This window comes from Lepisma saccharinum, chromosome 4, assembly GCF_977018435.1.
Source record: "Lepisma saccharinum chromosome 4, izLepSacc3.1, whole genome shotgun sequence".
In the NCBI taxonomy this organism is placed as follows: Eukaryota; Metazoa; Arthropoda; class Insecta; order Zygentoma; family Lepismatidae; genus Lepisma; species Lepisma saccharinum.
Genome location: NC_139232.1, coordinates 105,905,540 through 105,920,814, shown reverse-complemented (window position 1 = coordinate 105,920,814; position 15,275 = coordinate 105,905,540). Strand labels below are relative to the sequence as shown.

Below are 15,275 nucleotides of genomic sequence, written 5' to 3'. Positions count from 1 at the left end.
CCCAGCTCAGATTCAATCTGAAGCAGCTATAGTGGCAATGTGTGACTTTCTCCACCGGGCAAAACTGTTTTCGGTGCAGTCGTGAACGATTCGGCTTATCCCGTGTATTAGCAACTGACCTATGCCTACTCCAGGGGCAATCGTCTTATCCCGGGGCGTCAGGACCGGAAATTCGGTGTTTCGTGCTCATAAAAGGACCTCGCTTCTTTTACTGCGACACTCCAGGCGTTGTGCAGGAAACTGGTTGGGCAGGAAAAACACATATGCTTTCTTGTGTTTGCCTAGAATTGTACGCAGCTCGTAAAAGCACCACGATTTCCCCCCACAACGAGTTTCGTCCATCATCATCTCAGATTCCTGATCAACAAATGTTCTCGTGAAGAAAGTCTTCAACTCCAGCATCAAAAGCAGCTCCAACAGTTGAGGACCAAATATCTCTCTCTCGTATGTGATGCAAACATTTTTTTAATCATTATTTTTATGATCCAATTGCATCATATTTGTTTTCGTCTCAGGAGTGGTGATACATGGAGATTTCCCTATTCAAGTAGCTTAAGTGAAAACATGACAGGAAGTTCTTGTTTCCTGTGTTACTTATAGTGACACACTAAGTATAGTAACTGTTCGTTGAAGTTTTCTTATGGGATTGAATGTACGGTAACGTCATTTCTGAAATTTTGTTTTTTTATATCGTAAATTGTCAAACTCGCATTCTACCATGTCTGGCATTTCTGAATTTTTCTATTTATATTCGTTACTGTTTCATGGAATAGTTACTTTTCTTCTTTCCCAATTTCTTCTTCTCATCCATTCATTCTCTTATCTTTTCAATTCCTGTTGTTCTTCTCTTACCTCTTGTACTTCGTCAATTCTACTTCTTCATTTAGTGTCCTCTTACCTTCTTTTAAATTTTCGTTTCTGGTTCTCTACCATTCTCTTATCTCCACGTCGCTTCTCCCCTTCTTTTATTTCCAGTTTCTCCTTTCTCTTCTCTCTACTTCCTCTCGTTGATTCAATTTGTCCTTCTCTCTTGCTTTCTTATCACTTTTCACCTCATCTCTTACTTCTATCTTTTGGGCCTCACCGATGGCGTAGTGGTAACGACATCCCCTCGTAACCAAGAGGTCTTGGGTTCGATATCCAGGCGAATCCAACTTGAAACTAAAGATTCAGCTTCGATTAGCCTATCTGTCATCAAATGGACTTAAACACATACTTCGACCTATTTCTATCTTTCTCGTCTTCATTTCTCATGAATGCAACACATTCAACTTTAAATGAAGATGTCAAAAGAAGTGTTATTTATGAAAATGTTCTTGGTTGCAGGACTTGCATGGGTCTGACGTAGCTTTTGCTTATACAGTGATTGGACTGGGAAGCTTTTAATTGATTTTGATATGGCAGTGTAAATATGGTTTGTGTTAAATTATTCTTGTCGAAGTTCTAATTGACATAGCGAGTTGTCAGTGGAACTAGTTACTGCTAAACTTAAAAAAGTAGTTCAAATGCAGTTAATATAAGCATAACAAGATACCACAAAGCAAGCAAATATGAAGTAAAATCTCAAACTTTACGCAGGATATTATATACTTTATATCTTACTAGAGCATTGTTTATATTATATATTTGAATAACATTGTACATAATTTATTCCAGATGTACGACACTGGAGATGAAGTCTGGACAATATTCACAGGCAATGATGACTTAAGGAAATCACGTGTCATGGACAAGTACAACGGAAATTCCCATCTCGACTATTGGGGTTCGGACGAATGCAACTTGATGTCTGGCACAAGTGAAGGAATAATGTATCACCCGTACATTACAAGGAACGACACGCTCCCCGTATATTACAGGCGGTCGCTCTGCCGCCCGTTGCCCCAGATCTATACTGAAGATGTCGTGAAGGATGGCATCGAGGGATACAGGTTCCAGTTTCCAGAAGATCTCTTTGCAAGCGCCGAGGAGAGGCCTGAGAACAAATGCTACTGCAGGAAGGGCGTCCCTTGCTTGCCTTCTGGCTTCCAAGACATCACACCTTGCTACTATGGTAAATATCATTAAGCTATCTTAGATGTTAGGGCGTAAGCTCGCATACAATTGTGGCAAGACCATGTATATGTTTGTTGTAATATTAGCTTGTATGATGGATGCTTGTAATGTGAAGCATTAGGCCGCTATTCTATCTCATGAGGTTAATCGAGACTGTGAGGATGGTGATAGGAACTGTATGACGGGAGAAACAAAATTAATGCCAGGATTCGAATCTAGAACCCTTCTTATCTGACACTGTCGAAGATAGAAATTTTACATTGCGCTACGAAACCAGAAGTTCAGGTTCGAGCTCTGCTTAGATATGGATATATCGTCGCAATTCTCTCATCCTCATCGTCGCGATTAGACAAAAGGGGCAGAAAAGATACGTAAAAATGTTCAAGCAACTATATTTCTTTAATAATGGTCGACTTAGATGATTCTAATTAATTACTCGAATTACACAATCAAAATTGACTACTTGCTTCCATAATTACCTAACTGACGGAATGAAGAATCGACAATTGAAGTCCAAAATTGGTTGCATTGATCGAAGAATGGCAAACTTGAAATTCTTCACATATTTATCTTTAAGTTAGAGTATTCTGAATCTAGAACATCCATCAACTAGAACAGGCCATGTACATCAACGATCTTCTTCTTTTGTTTTTTTTAAACATCAGTGAAATTTTTAAATTGATTTTATTATTGTAGCATACGGATATTCTTGATTGTTTGATATCTTTTATTTTACTTCCCTTTTCCACCACTTTTAGCTAATTGCGAATATGAAGATGAATGGTGATAAGAAAACATGGATGAGAAGACAATGACAGACTCACACGGACAGCACACAACGCAAGCCTTGCCCTCCAAGATGGCGTAGTGGCAATGTCGTCGCCTTTTAATCAAGGGATCCTGGGTTCGATACCAGTTGGAACATTGCACAGTGGTTCGGATCCCACTTTAAACTGTATGCTCAGTCACGTTTAGCCTCTGCGCATAATGTGAACTTAAAACAACACAAGCCCACGGAGAATTATACCGAACGCGAGTCCAGACGCCAGAGCCTCATTAGTCTGCAAAGTGTAGTCCAAGGTGTACTGCGTGGAAGGGAGGTTGATATGGGTGTCTTCACAAAGGGTCACCCCATTCCATCCCACGGATATTCTTGAATCAACACCAATGTTTTCGTTAATATTCCTTGTTACACACAAGTATATATCGGCGAACTGTTTCATTTGCTATGTTTACGATTCCACAACTAGTAATATGTTCCACCGTTTGCACTTGATTCTACATAAATCTTCTTCATGGGAGCAAATGCTCACTCCAGCCTGAAATCTTGGAGCAGATTGCGATCAATTTCTGAGCCTTGGTGCAGACAACGCTTTTCCCCGCTGTCGACAAAATTGCATGGAAAATGTAAAGCTATTTTATCAAACCACAGATTACGTAATAATCAGAACACGAGATCACTGAACCTAAAAAAGGTTCGGATGTTTTTGTTACCAAAGCAGTGTAACTTTGCATTTGAATGTAAATGCGTACAGACACTTTCTTTGGCACCGAGGTTGGCCAATTTAAATGCCAGAAGTTCCAGAAAGGAAAGAACGAAGGTTGCTTCTGCGCCTTTAATCGCGTTTTTCGGAGGAAGGACGTGCGGAAAATGTACAATTGCTGCGAGATTTTGATTGAGGACCCCTCTTTTTTTTTTTTTTTTCTTAAATCCTGGTGTCCTAATTTTTGTTTGTTGACGCGCGTGGCGTGTTGTCTACAACGAAGAAAATCACCGAAAGACACGCGAGTCTTCTGGTGTTGCGTAATTGGATTAATTACTTTGATTGCCTTTGTGAACATCCGGTCTTCATGTTCTGGTTGTTGGTCTAGCACCTAGAGCTTATGGGTTCGAATCCTAACTACATCCTCCTTCTCTATCTTATTCATACATTCCATTGCTGCTACGTAGAGTTTTTCAACAGCTTATTTCTATTCCATTACCATAAACCGAGAAAAAGTAAGCCATGGTTTGATAATGAATGTCATAATCTAATAGAAATAAGAAATCAGGCTAGACTTAGGTGGTTAAATAACTCTGATGATACAAATCTAAACAATTATAATAGAATAAAGCGAGAAGTTAACCGCACGTTTAGAAGTAAAAAAAGAGATTACTTGAAAAGCAAAATTAACGAAATTGAAACAAACAGCAAAAATAAAAATATCAGAGATTTATATAAAGGTGTAAATGAGTTTAGAAAGGGGTGGCAACCTAAAGTAAACTTGATAAAAGATAAAGACGGTGATTTTCTAGCTGACCCAAGCGATATTCTAAATAGATGGAAGAACTACTTTAATGACCTTTTAAATGTTCATGTAGGAGATAAGTCAGAAGTAAATGAAGTCCACACAGCAGAACCTTTAATTCCAGAACCTAACTTGACTGAAGTTAAAGATGCTATTAAAAGGCTAAAGAATAACAAAGCACCTGGCATTGATTTAATACCAGCTGAGTTAATTAAATATGTTGGAAATTAATATGTCAAATTCATAAATTAATTTGTTTAATATGGCATAAAGAAGAAATCCCTCAACAGTGGAAAGAATCCATAATTGTTCCTGTGTTTAAAAAAGGTGATAAAATGAACTGCAATAATTACCGTGGAATTTCTTTACTCTCAACAACATATAAAATATTATCTAATATTCTTTTAACAAGACTAACCCCATATGCTAATGAAATTATAGGTGATTATCAATGTGGATTTAAACGTAACAGATCAACTACAGATCCAATTTTTCACATCAGACAGACACTTGAAAAAAAGTGGGAATATAATCAAAATGTCCATCAGCTATTCATTGATTTCAAAAAAGCATATGATTCGGTCAAAAGAGATAAATTATATAATATATTAGTAGAGTTTGGAATACCTAAGAAGCTTGTTAATATGATAAAAATATGCACCAGTGAAACAGAAAGTAAAATTCGTGTGGGTATTAATATGTCTGACAAATTTACAATTCATGATGGGTTAAAACAAGGAGATGCATTATCTCCATTGCTCTTTAATTTTGCCTTAGAATAAGCTGTAAGGAAGGTAAAAGAAACTAACGAAGGACTAAAATTAAATGGTGTGACTCAGTTGTTAGCATATGCAGATGATGTAGACTTACTGGGGGATGATGTGAATACAATTAAGAATAATGCTAAAATATTTTTCAAAACTGCTAAAGAGATAGGTTTGGAAGTTAACAAAGAGAAAACTAAATATATGCTTACAGGCCGAAACCAATTGTTAGGTAATAATCAAAATCTAATTATTGATAACAACTCGTTTGAACCAGTTTCCAAATTCAAATACTTAGGAGTAATATTAACAAATGAAAATTATATTAAAGAGGAAATAAAAAGTAGGCTTAATTCAGGGAATGCATGTTACTTCTCTCTTCATAAACTTTTGTCTTCTCGTTTAATATCTAAGAAACTAAAAGTTAAAATATACAAAACAGTAATTTTGCCTGTAGTATTATATGGGTGTGAAACTTGGTCCCTTACATTGAAAGAGGAACATAAATTGAGAGTATTTGAAAATAAGATCCTTAGGAAAATCTTTGGACCTAAAAGGGATGAGGAGACAGGTGAGTGGAGAAAGTTACATAATTTAGAACTACATAATTTGTATTCATGTCCAGATATTATTAGAATAATTAAATCCAGAAGACTTAGGTGGGCAGGCCATGTGGCACGAATGGGAGAGGAAAGAGGAGTTTACAGGATTCTTGTTGGGAAACCTGATGGTAAGAGACCTGTAGGAAGGCCAAGACGAAGATGGAGGGACAACGTTGAGATGGACCTAAGGGAAATCGGTAGGGATGGAAAAGAGTATATAGAACTTGCTCAAGATAGGGAAAGATGGAAGGACTGTGTTGCTGCAGCCATGAACCTTCGGGTTTAAGAAGGCTAGGGAGTTAGTTAGTTATTTCTATTCCATTCATTTTTATCTTATTAGTTTTATTTCTTCCTCTCCTTCCATATATTGCTTAAAACTCTTTGCACTTGAAATCTTTTCAGATTTCTAGTTTCTCTTTAGTTAATTTTGTCAGTCGTTATTTACCTTTCATATTTACTTATTTATTTATACTCATATTATTCTGCAGTACGTACAAGTAAGAATATATTAGTTACAAATTTATAATACATGTTTGATAATGAGGTAATACCTAAAATGTAAAGGAGCAATACAAAGTTCAATAACATGTACATTAAAATATACACAATAAATGCATTAAAATGCAATGATATTTAGGATCAGTTGATGGCTTAGCCTAGTCATAATTGCTGACAATATCATATATATGTTTCAATCATGAACCAGAATGTACTTATGGTTTGAATTTAGTTCCCTTATTGTTACTGTTTTACCCTTCCACTACATTTCGCTACCATGCAACTCTTATGACTTCCAGTACTGTGACAGAACCATTGAAGAAAACTCTGAACAAGTCCAGTAACATTTGATATGCATTGATCCAAGCTTATTTAATCTATCAGTAATAACAACAACATGCTGAAAATCTATTATTGTTGTTGAATTTATTCAGTTATATTTTAATGTGTTGTTTGTCCTGTGTATGTCCTTTTACAACTTCAGCTTTAAACCCTTCAAGGGCCTCTTTACACCCCTTTCTTAACTTTAAAGGTTTTAGTTTAGGGGATATTTCCTCGTGTACTTAGAAGGGTGCCCAATCGCCATACGTGGCGAAGCACCCAACATTTTAAACAATGAATCAGTTATCTTATGATTTGATTTTGTTTTTTCCAGGTTTTCCAATCGCCATATCCTTTCCCCATTTCTACAAGGTAGACCCAAAAATTGCTGAGTCTGTGACCGGCTTTAACCCAGTCAAAGAGAACCACGAGTCCTTCATTATAGTGAACCCGGTAAGTGAATGAAAATAGTCTTGTTAAACAACACATGTTAAATTCTCACGCCTTTTAATTACGTTAATAAATGCTGTGCTAACAAAGTACCTTTAATAGCGTACGCATTGTCTTCACCCATGCTTAAAGCCTAAAGAGATTCAAACATTTAATCTGTTCCAATCTTATGTCAATAACATCAAATTTCTTGTATGAGAACAAGAGGAACATATCTTCAAAAATGCTATTTTCGGTTTTGTTTAACGCATCTACTCTGAAGAGCTATTTGGAGTAAAATCGACATATCTGCATATTCCTAAGAATACATTATATCCTCTCTCCTGTAAATGTGATAAATTGGAGTTGTCCCTTTGGTTCTCATGCGACGAATTATCTCTACAATAATAAACCATAAACATTATCTGCCAGAATGAAACACTTGAAGGGCCAGGGGGAAAAACGATGAATGTCGATTTTTCGCCCATTTTGAGATCGCAACGCCATCTGATAGTTCAGAAGCTGTACTATAAGAATGAGAACGGCCTTGGTTGGGAAACGATGAGAAGTGCCTGAAAAACGCATTATTATTTTGGCATATATTAACGTTCTTATGGAAAGAAATACTTTGTTTTTCATTTCCTGGCAAATTGTCTCGAATGAACATTCATCGTTTTTCCCCCTGGCCCTTCACTTATTTCACAACAACAACTTTCCCTGGTGGAGCATTAATGAACAATATAGTATGAATATATTATAAAATTACAACATTAATGTGTCAAATATTAATTTAAGGATAATTTTTGGTTCAATAGCTATTACGCTATAAACTCAACTCAGTGCCAAGAATGTCAAAATCATGTTATTTATTGCACATTAATGAATTGAATGTATATTTGTATATAACCTCTTAAAACTTTAAAGTATCATTGGCACTATTGCTGTGAATATTTAATTTCATATTGTATAAACAAAATAGAAATTTGTATTTTGAAGACAATCACGGAATATCTCAACAACGTTCAGATAACGTGATTACTGTGATAAATATCTTATTTAAGATTTAATGAAGACACTTAACGAATGGTTCCCTGTAATCTAAAGTCACCTATGATTGGCTCTGTTTTATTAGATGAGTATCTGAGACAGCATATTACAGATAACTTCCAAAATTCATAGCCATAAACATTTTTTTAAAAAAAAAAAAAAAAATCACAATTGTATATTGTTGAAATTTCTTGTAAAAGTTTGAATTTATACAATTTGTCCAGTGAATTTCTGCTAATACTTTAAACATATGTTATTATTTGGTGCGGAAATATACTTGACTTACTTATAGAATTGGTAAATGGAATTAACGTGGACATATTTATAATTTTCAGACTATTGGAAATCCTATGGAAGTCGCTATGAGGACACAGATTAACCTTGTGATGAGATCTGTAAAAGGAATCAACGGTGTTGAAAATTTTGAGAATATGATGGTGCCACTTTTCTGGACAGATTTCGTGAGTATTCATTCTTGATTTATTCTTAGTTTAATTTAATTTTAATTACAGAAGTTTGAGTAAAAAGTTTATTAATGTAAACCATAGATTTTCTCATTGGTAGTTCGACTTTAACCTATTTGAAAAACGTTTCGATTATTTTCTTTAGTTTTGTTGTCCCACTTTAAGAAATTTAATTGATTAAATGGTCATGACTGAAGGTCACACTTGGATATTTCATTTCTGTACAAATTCCAACAAAGAAAACAGGAGGAGAGAAGCAAATTTGTTCTAATTCACTTTACTTGACTAGTTGATTTGGTATATTTTACGTCGCTTCTCTGCCACTTTTGGCTACTCGCGAAGATGAGGATAAATGATATGATGAAATTGATTAAGGTTCAGTCATAAAGAACGCCCATGGCCAAGCCGGGATTAGAACCCGTGACACCTGGCGTCGTAGCGCGATGTGCTAACCACGGAGTCCGGCCAATCACACTACTTATACACAAAGATAGATGAAATGATAATCGTAATCACTGTGGAAGAAATTACCTACACCACTGTCTTATGCAGTTTCAAGGGCTGCAATATACAACTTGAATTAAAATTTATTAATAGTAAAAAAACAACAACTTCGGGAAAACATTTGTACACTACAAAACTGTCAGAATTTATTGAGTACAATCAACATATTGCAATAAAAGGGGAAAAGTATTGATTTGTACAAGAAGACCATTAGAACATTAATATACATCTTAAAATACAAATACAATCTTAATTAAATTGTTAGTAAATTATAGTGTAATTATTAGAAAAACATCAGATTCATAATTGTTGATGGGAAATAATGACTTATGTAGTAATAAAATGATAATAGCACAGAAAATGTTCTATCAGAGATGTAAGATGTTAATTGTTAAAGTCTGTAATTGTATTGGATTGATTTTGTTTATTTCACTTCGCATTTTTGCCACTTTTGGCTAATCGCGTTGATGGGATGTGATATGATGAAATTCAGGAAGGAACACTCATATAGTAGACCCATGTCGGGATTCGAACCCGGGACCCCTTGCATATTTTGCTGACTACTCCTCATATTTTGTCTGTCAATTTGCTTGGAAATAATAAATGACGTTTTCTAGCATTATATTTTGGAATTACAAATGCTATTTTAACTACAATAGTTTTATCATAATTCGCACATAATAATACATAAGGTCATTCCATTGTTACGGGTGGAACACGCGGACTACATTTTTTATATTAAGGTAACTATTCTACTGATAGTTGAGCAACATTTTTCTAAAAGTTTCTGTGCAATGAAATATGAGACTTAACACTGTCGATTAAACACAACTACCCTTAAAATACATTCCCAGATGTGTAGCTACAAATGAACCATTTTGTGTCACGGATGGGACAGTCGAAACACTGCCTCTTCACTTAATAAGAAGTTTATTTTATTTTCTGTGAATAGTCAAATGATGAAAAATAAATTATTAAAGGCAAAAAGAGAAGGTAATTGACCTTTGAATATTCTAGTGGAGTTGAAGGGGAAAAATGTAACACTTAAAGGAGAAATTGTTTTCTGGTGTCACGGGTGACACACAACGAATAATATGTGCAATACCTTATACTTTCTAACTTATGTATAATACTTGAATTGTTATCCAGCAGACAATTTTAGATTGTTCACTCAAGTTACAGTATTGAATTTAATTTTAAAAATTCAGGTTGTGGTACTTTCACCCCATCTTAATTGCAAGAGTTACTGTGTGCGTTAGTAGCATAAGCAGCTGGAAAATTACTCACCTATGTATTTTGTTTACAGAGAATGGAGCGCCTGACGTCATATCTCTACAATCTCCTTTACTTCGGAACAGTGATTTCACCGGTGCTGCAGAAGGTCATAATTTTCGGAATGTTCTCCCTTGGCGGTATCCTTCTTATGGCCTCCATCACGAGCTACTGCTATGGAATCAGCCAAAGACTTAAACTCAGAACGACAGAGTACAGTGCGGTGCAGTTGATAACCTCGTCGGCAACTGAGGAAAATCTAGAGACCCTTGCACAACCTGAAAGTCACGAAAGCGTCTGACCCGAGGCTTAAATTCGAAGCCAGCTGCATGTATATTTTTATATATGCCTTGTACTGGTTGGAAGCCAAATTATAGTGGAGGCCCAAGCATGCTTACTCGGTGCAATAGCCTTCGACTTGTGATATTTTGACTGTCAAAGAATGTTGGTGCTACCTGGGACTTTGCTTCAAATACCTCAGAAGTTCTTTGCGTGAAAGACAGTGCTGCAAGAAGTGCTGTGGAAACTTGTTAGCTTTATTCTTTGAGGACAGGATGACGTCGTACAGGTGCCTCGTGGTCTATCACACTGATTCTTGCCAGCATCGACAATGGCTATTGTTGTTCACGATGATGCCGATGGAGTACTGAGAATGGTTCAAACCTTCCCAGCAAAAGATAATTCTTTTGTCGTCGCAGTTCCTAAATATACATAACTAGCGCTTGCTCTTACTTATGTATTCAAAATGGAACCAGGTATGCCGACTGTAGAAATACATAATGTAGCATATATACTCAAACTAGTCTTTCCATGTATGTGCGTATGTGTGTATGAATTGAACTTCCTGTTTATGTAGTATTTAGCCTGTTGTTTTTTTAATCAGCATTTTTTGTACCACATTTTTTATTGTCAATGTGTTCTGTGATCGGTCACACTGTCGACATGAAAATTTAATATTTTGTCTTTCAAAGAACAGTAAGGAGGTTTATATACCATATTTTGAATCTCTCTGCGTTCATGTAGATATATATTATTTTTTATCGATCCAGTATTCAATGTGTCGTTGCAACACAGTGCAATACTTTTAATGCCACAATGATGTGCGAGTTTATCATTCAACATTTGGTATTAGGTTTAAAAGTATTCACTAATGCTGAAAGTTATGAAAATATTTTTATTGGGTCAAATAGATTAATTTAAATTGCAATTTATAACTCAGTACAGGATTCTATACTGAAGATTTTCCCATCGTGATTAGTTGATTTGTTAGTGATGATTTTTCTATTTGTGCAATTTTTTTTATACACATGACTGCTTTGTACCATAGGTTTGATGTCGTTGACTCATTTTTTGGTATTAGTAGTGTGTTGAAATATTCCAGTACTTTGCTTTCTATTCCTGATCACGATTTTTAAGAATTTTACTAATTCGTTAAGAATTCGTACGAAAAATTCAGAAATTGAAGAGAAAATCAGTCAAAAATATGAACTTTACCTGAAAATGCAAGATTACAAAGCAAATTAGATATATAGATTTCATACGTAACAAACAGTATGATCAATTATTATAATAATATGTTTGGATTTATTGTGCAAAACAAGCATTGCACATTGTTAACTTTGAGCTCATGTTTTATGGATATTTATAAACTTTTTGTAAAGGAAGTATTTGATACGTTGAGTGTTACCAGAATTTTTTTATGATAAAATTGATTTCTATTTTACAAGCAAAATTACTATGTGGTGTTGCCAAATAGATTTCCTGTAATATAAAATGGGATTAAAAATGGGCCAATTGTATATAGTGAACAAAAGACAATTCATAAAGTATATTACACAGTAAGATTAGATTCATAGAGCATGCTAGCTTGCAATAAGTACGTACCTTGCTTTATGATAGTTTGATAAGCTTAAAAGTTTGTTAGGTTCCTTGCCCAGATACATACGCTTTACTTATTTTGGAGACTGTGTATTGTACTCTAAAAGAAATTATGTTAGCGTCTGAACTGTGAGAATGTCTGTATGACTGGAAAATACGTGTGATATTAATGTGTGTTTTTGAAACGTCTTGTTGTAATTGTAACTAGATGAAAAGATTGAATACATATACTTCTAATAAGCAACATAGTTTTATTTGCATTTTCTAGTTCTCAGTGACATTATATACATACATACACGTACATACATATATACAAGTACATACAGGGTGGGAAATAACCTTTTCCTAGGGGTCCACAGTAAAAAGTAACAACAATTAAGAAATTATGGTAATTCCATTGTAACGGGTTGGACACGCGGACTAAATTTTTGATATTAAGGTAATTATTCTACTCATAGTTAAGCAACATTTTTCTTAGTTTCTGTGCAATGAAATATGAAACTTAACACTGTTGATTATGCATAACTAACCTTAAAATACTTTCCCATATTTATAGCTACAAGTGAACAATTTTGTCACTGATGGGACAAAGAATAAGAAATTTATTTTAATTTCTGTGAATTGTCAAATGATGAAAGTAGGGCAGTGTCCCGGGTTCGGCAACCGAAAATGAGGCTCGGTGAGGCTCGCAGTGTTGCCAACTCCTCACTCGAAAAAATCACCAAGGTTTTTGTTTTTGGGTATAACCTAACCTCAAGCAAGAAGCTGGCAACACTGCGAGAAAGCCTCAAGCAGTGTTGCCAACTCCTCACTCAAAAAATCACCAAGGTTTTTTGTTTTTGGGTATAACCTAACCTCAAGCAAGAAGCTGGCAACACTGCTTGAGGCTTGTTTTAATGGTTTGCTCTTGTAAGGCATGAGTCTTATTTTCTTGCAGTGTTGCCAACTCCTCACTCGAAAAAATCACCAAGGTTTTTGTTTTTGGGTATAACCTAACCTCAAGCAAGAAGCTGGCAACACTGCGAGAAAGCCTCAAGCAGTGTTGCCAACTCCTCACTCAAAAAATCACCAAGGTTTTTGTTTTTGGGTATAACCTAACCTCAAGCAAGAAGCTGGCAACACTGCTTGAGGCTTGTTTTAATGGTTTGCTCTTGTAAGGCATGAGTCTTATTTTCTTGCAGTGTGGCCAACTCCTCACTTGAAAAAAATCACCAAGGTTTGTTTTTGGGTCTAACCTAACCTAAAGCAAGGAGCTGGCAATACTGCTTGAGGCTCGCCTTGCAGCGTGGCCAACATCTTACTCGAAAAAATCACCAAGGTTTTTGTTTTTGGGTCTAACCTAACCTAAAGCAAGGAGCTGGCAATACTGCTTGAGGCTTGTTCTGCAGTATTGCCAACATCTTACTCGAAAAATCACCAAGGTTTTTATTTGGTCTAACCTAACCTAAAGCAAGGAGCTGGCAATACTGCTTGAGGTCTGCCTTACAGTGCACAAAGCAATTTGCCAACCTACTGGTACTTTTGCCATAGCTTTTTTTTACAAAAAAAAAAAAAAGAGAGAGAGGGAAGAGTTAAACAACCGACAGTATTACCAACACCTACCTACAGCTTTTTTTTACTTGGCAAGGGCTATTTTGCTTGAGGCTTAGCCAATTTATATACTGACGTAACATACACACACTAGGCAAGAAGAGCCAGCAACAAATATATACTGCCGTAAAAGAGAGAGGGATGGATGGATGGCAACACAGTATGTGTGTGCGTGTGTGTGTATAATATGTAGTATTATTAACTAGATTGTGTTGGCAACCCACCTACAACTAAAAAAGATAGAGATGCCAATGTTGCTGTAAGATGAAGAGAGAGACCTATCGTGACCTTTGTAAACCTCTCTCGGGGGAAACACGATGTGCTATGCACACGTGCGCGCGCTGGCGCTTCTCATTATTTTCGTATTGTGACGCAAACAAACAAATAAATAATTGTTGTTTTTTAGGATGCCTGGCCCCTATAACCTCGCCAGGGTGCGTGGTGCCCAACCAAAAAAAAAGTAAAAGGTTTTCTAACGGCTGCGGCTGTAGATTACCGCACCTCTGTAGGGTTTCACGTGTTTTTTTTGTATGGTAGTGGTGATGCCGGCAATAGTGGGTGGGTTAATTGTTGTTGTAGTATTTTGGTTATTTGGCAGAGTGCTGCTGGTAACTGGAGGAGTTAGCGTGGGAACGTGAGGCTGTGGCGTCTGATTGTCTCCTGTGTTATTGTTCCCACCCGAAGGTCTGCTCCGCCCAACTCCGGCCGGTTTTTGTACGGGTGACCTCGTGGGTATTGCGTTGTTTTCGCCGCCGGGCACGCCAGGTACACTCGGGTATTGATTAACATCTGGCGAATCCGGGGCGTGATACATGCCAGGGCTTTTGTCTGCTTTTTCGCTATTCTTCTTGCTGGATTTTTTATAGTATGCCAAGGTGACCCATATTATGACGACTACAATACAGAAAATTCCAAAGGCAACGATCCAAATCATGATGGACGGGTGTGTTGTTTTTTTGTTATTATTTATCGTCAAAAGCCATGTACACGTAACTCGAACCAACCTTGGAATTTTAGCTACCGACAGGTATAAGTTTTTATTAGAAACCCCGCGCACATCAGTTGCAGTCGAGTATTGCTACTGGGTAGTCGCATAAAAGTGTACGCTATACCAAGTGTAATATCAAGTGTAATAGAAACCGAATTAGTTTGGTCTGTCAGGTGAGTACCATATCAGCATAAGTTATACGCACACAAGTTGCTTGACCAGTTATAAAACTAAAATTTACGCAATTATACTACTGTTTTTGTGTGTGTTAAATTGCTAGCAGCTTTTTGTAGGTAAGTTTTGTTTTTTGTTATTTTTTTGCATGTGTGTGTGTTAATAATAATTGCGAGCGGCGTTAGTGAACAGAAAGTGTTGTTTTGATTAAACAATGAAATTACGCTAAACAAAAAAAATATGAGCATATATAACATGTGCTTGAAAAGAATCCACTTCCACTGGGTATCGAACTTGAAGTTTACAATTATACAAGTGTACAGGGGAAATTTTATTTTTTTGAATTTGTTGATACTCTCGATTGGATTTTGTTGTTTTAAGTCTATTTTATGCATAGTAA

General features: G+C 36.0%; 1 protein-coding gene across 1 annotated transcript in view; it reads left to right on the top strand.

The window, feature by feature from the left end:
* Nucleotides 1–12,357, top strand: part of LOC145986707 (scavenger receptor class B member 1-like) — a 75,947-nt gene extending 63,590 nt beyond the window's left edge. Inside the window, exons 6-9 of the mRNA XM_083121028.1 lie at nt 1,657–2,053; nt 6,864–6,982; nt 8,341–8,466; nt 10,280–12,357. Of these exons, the coding sequence (XP_082977154.1) occupies nt 1,657–2,053; nt 6,864–6,982; nt 8,341–8,466; nt 10,280–10,546 (909 nt within the window). The 3' untranslated portion in view covers nt 10,547–12,357. The remainder of the gene's footprint in view (nt 1–1,656; nt 2,054–6,863; nt 6,983–8,340; nt 8,467–10,279) is intronic.
* The last annotated feature ends 2,918 nt before the right edge of the window (nt 12,358–15,275 follow it).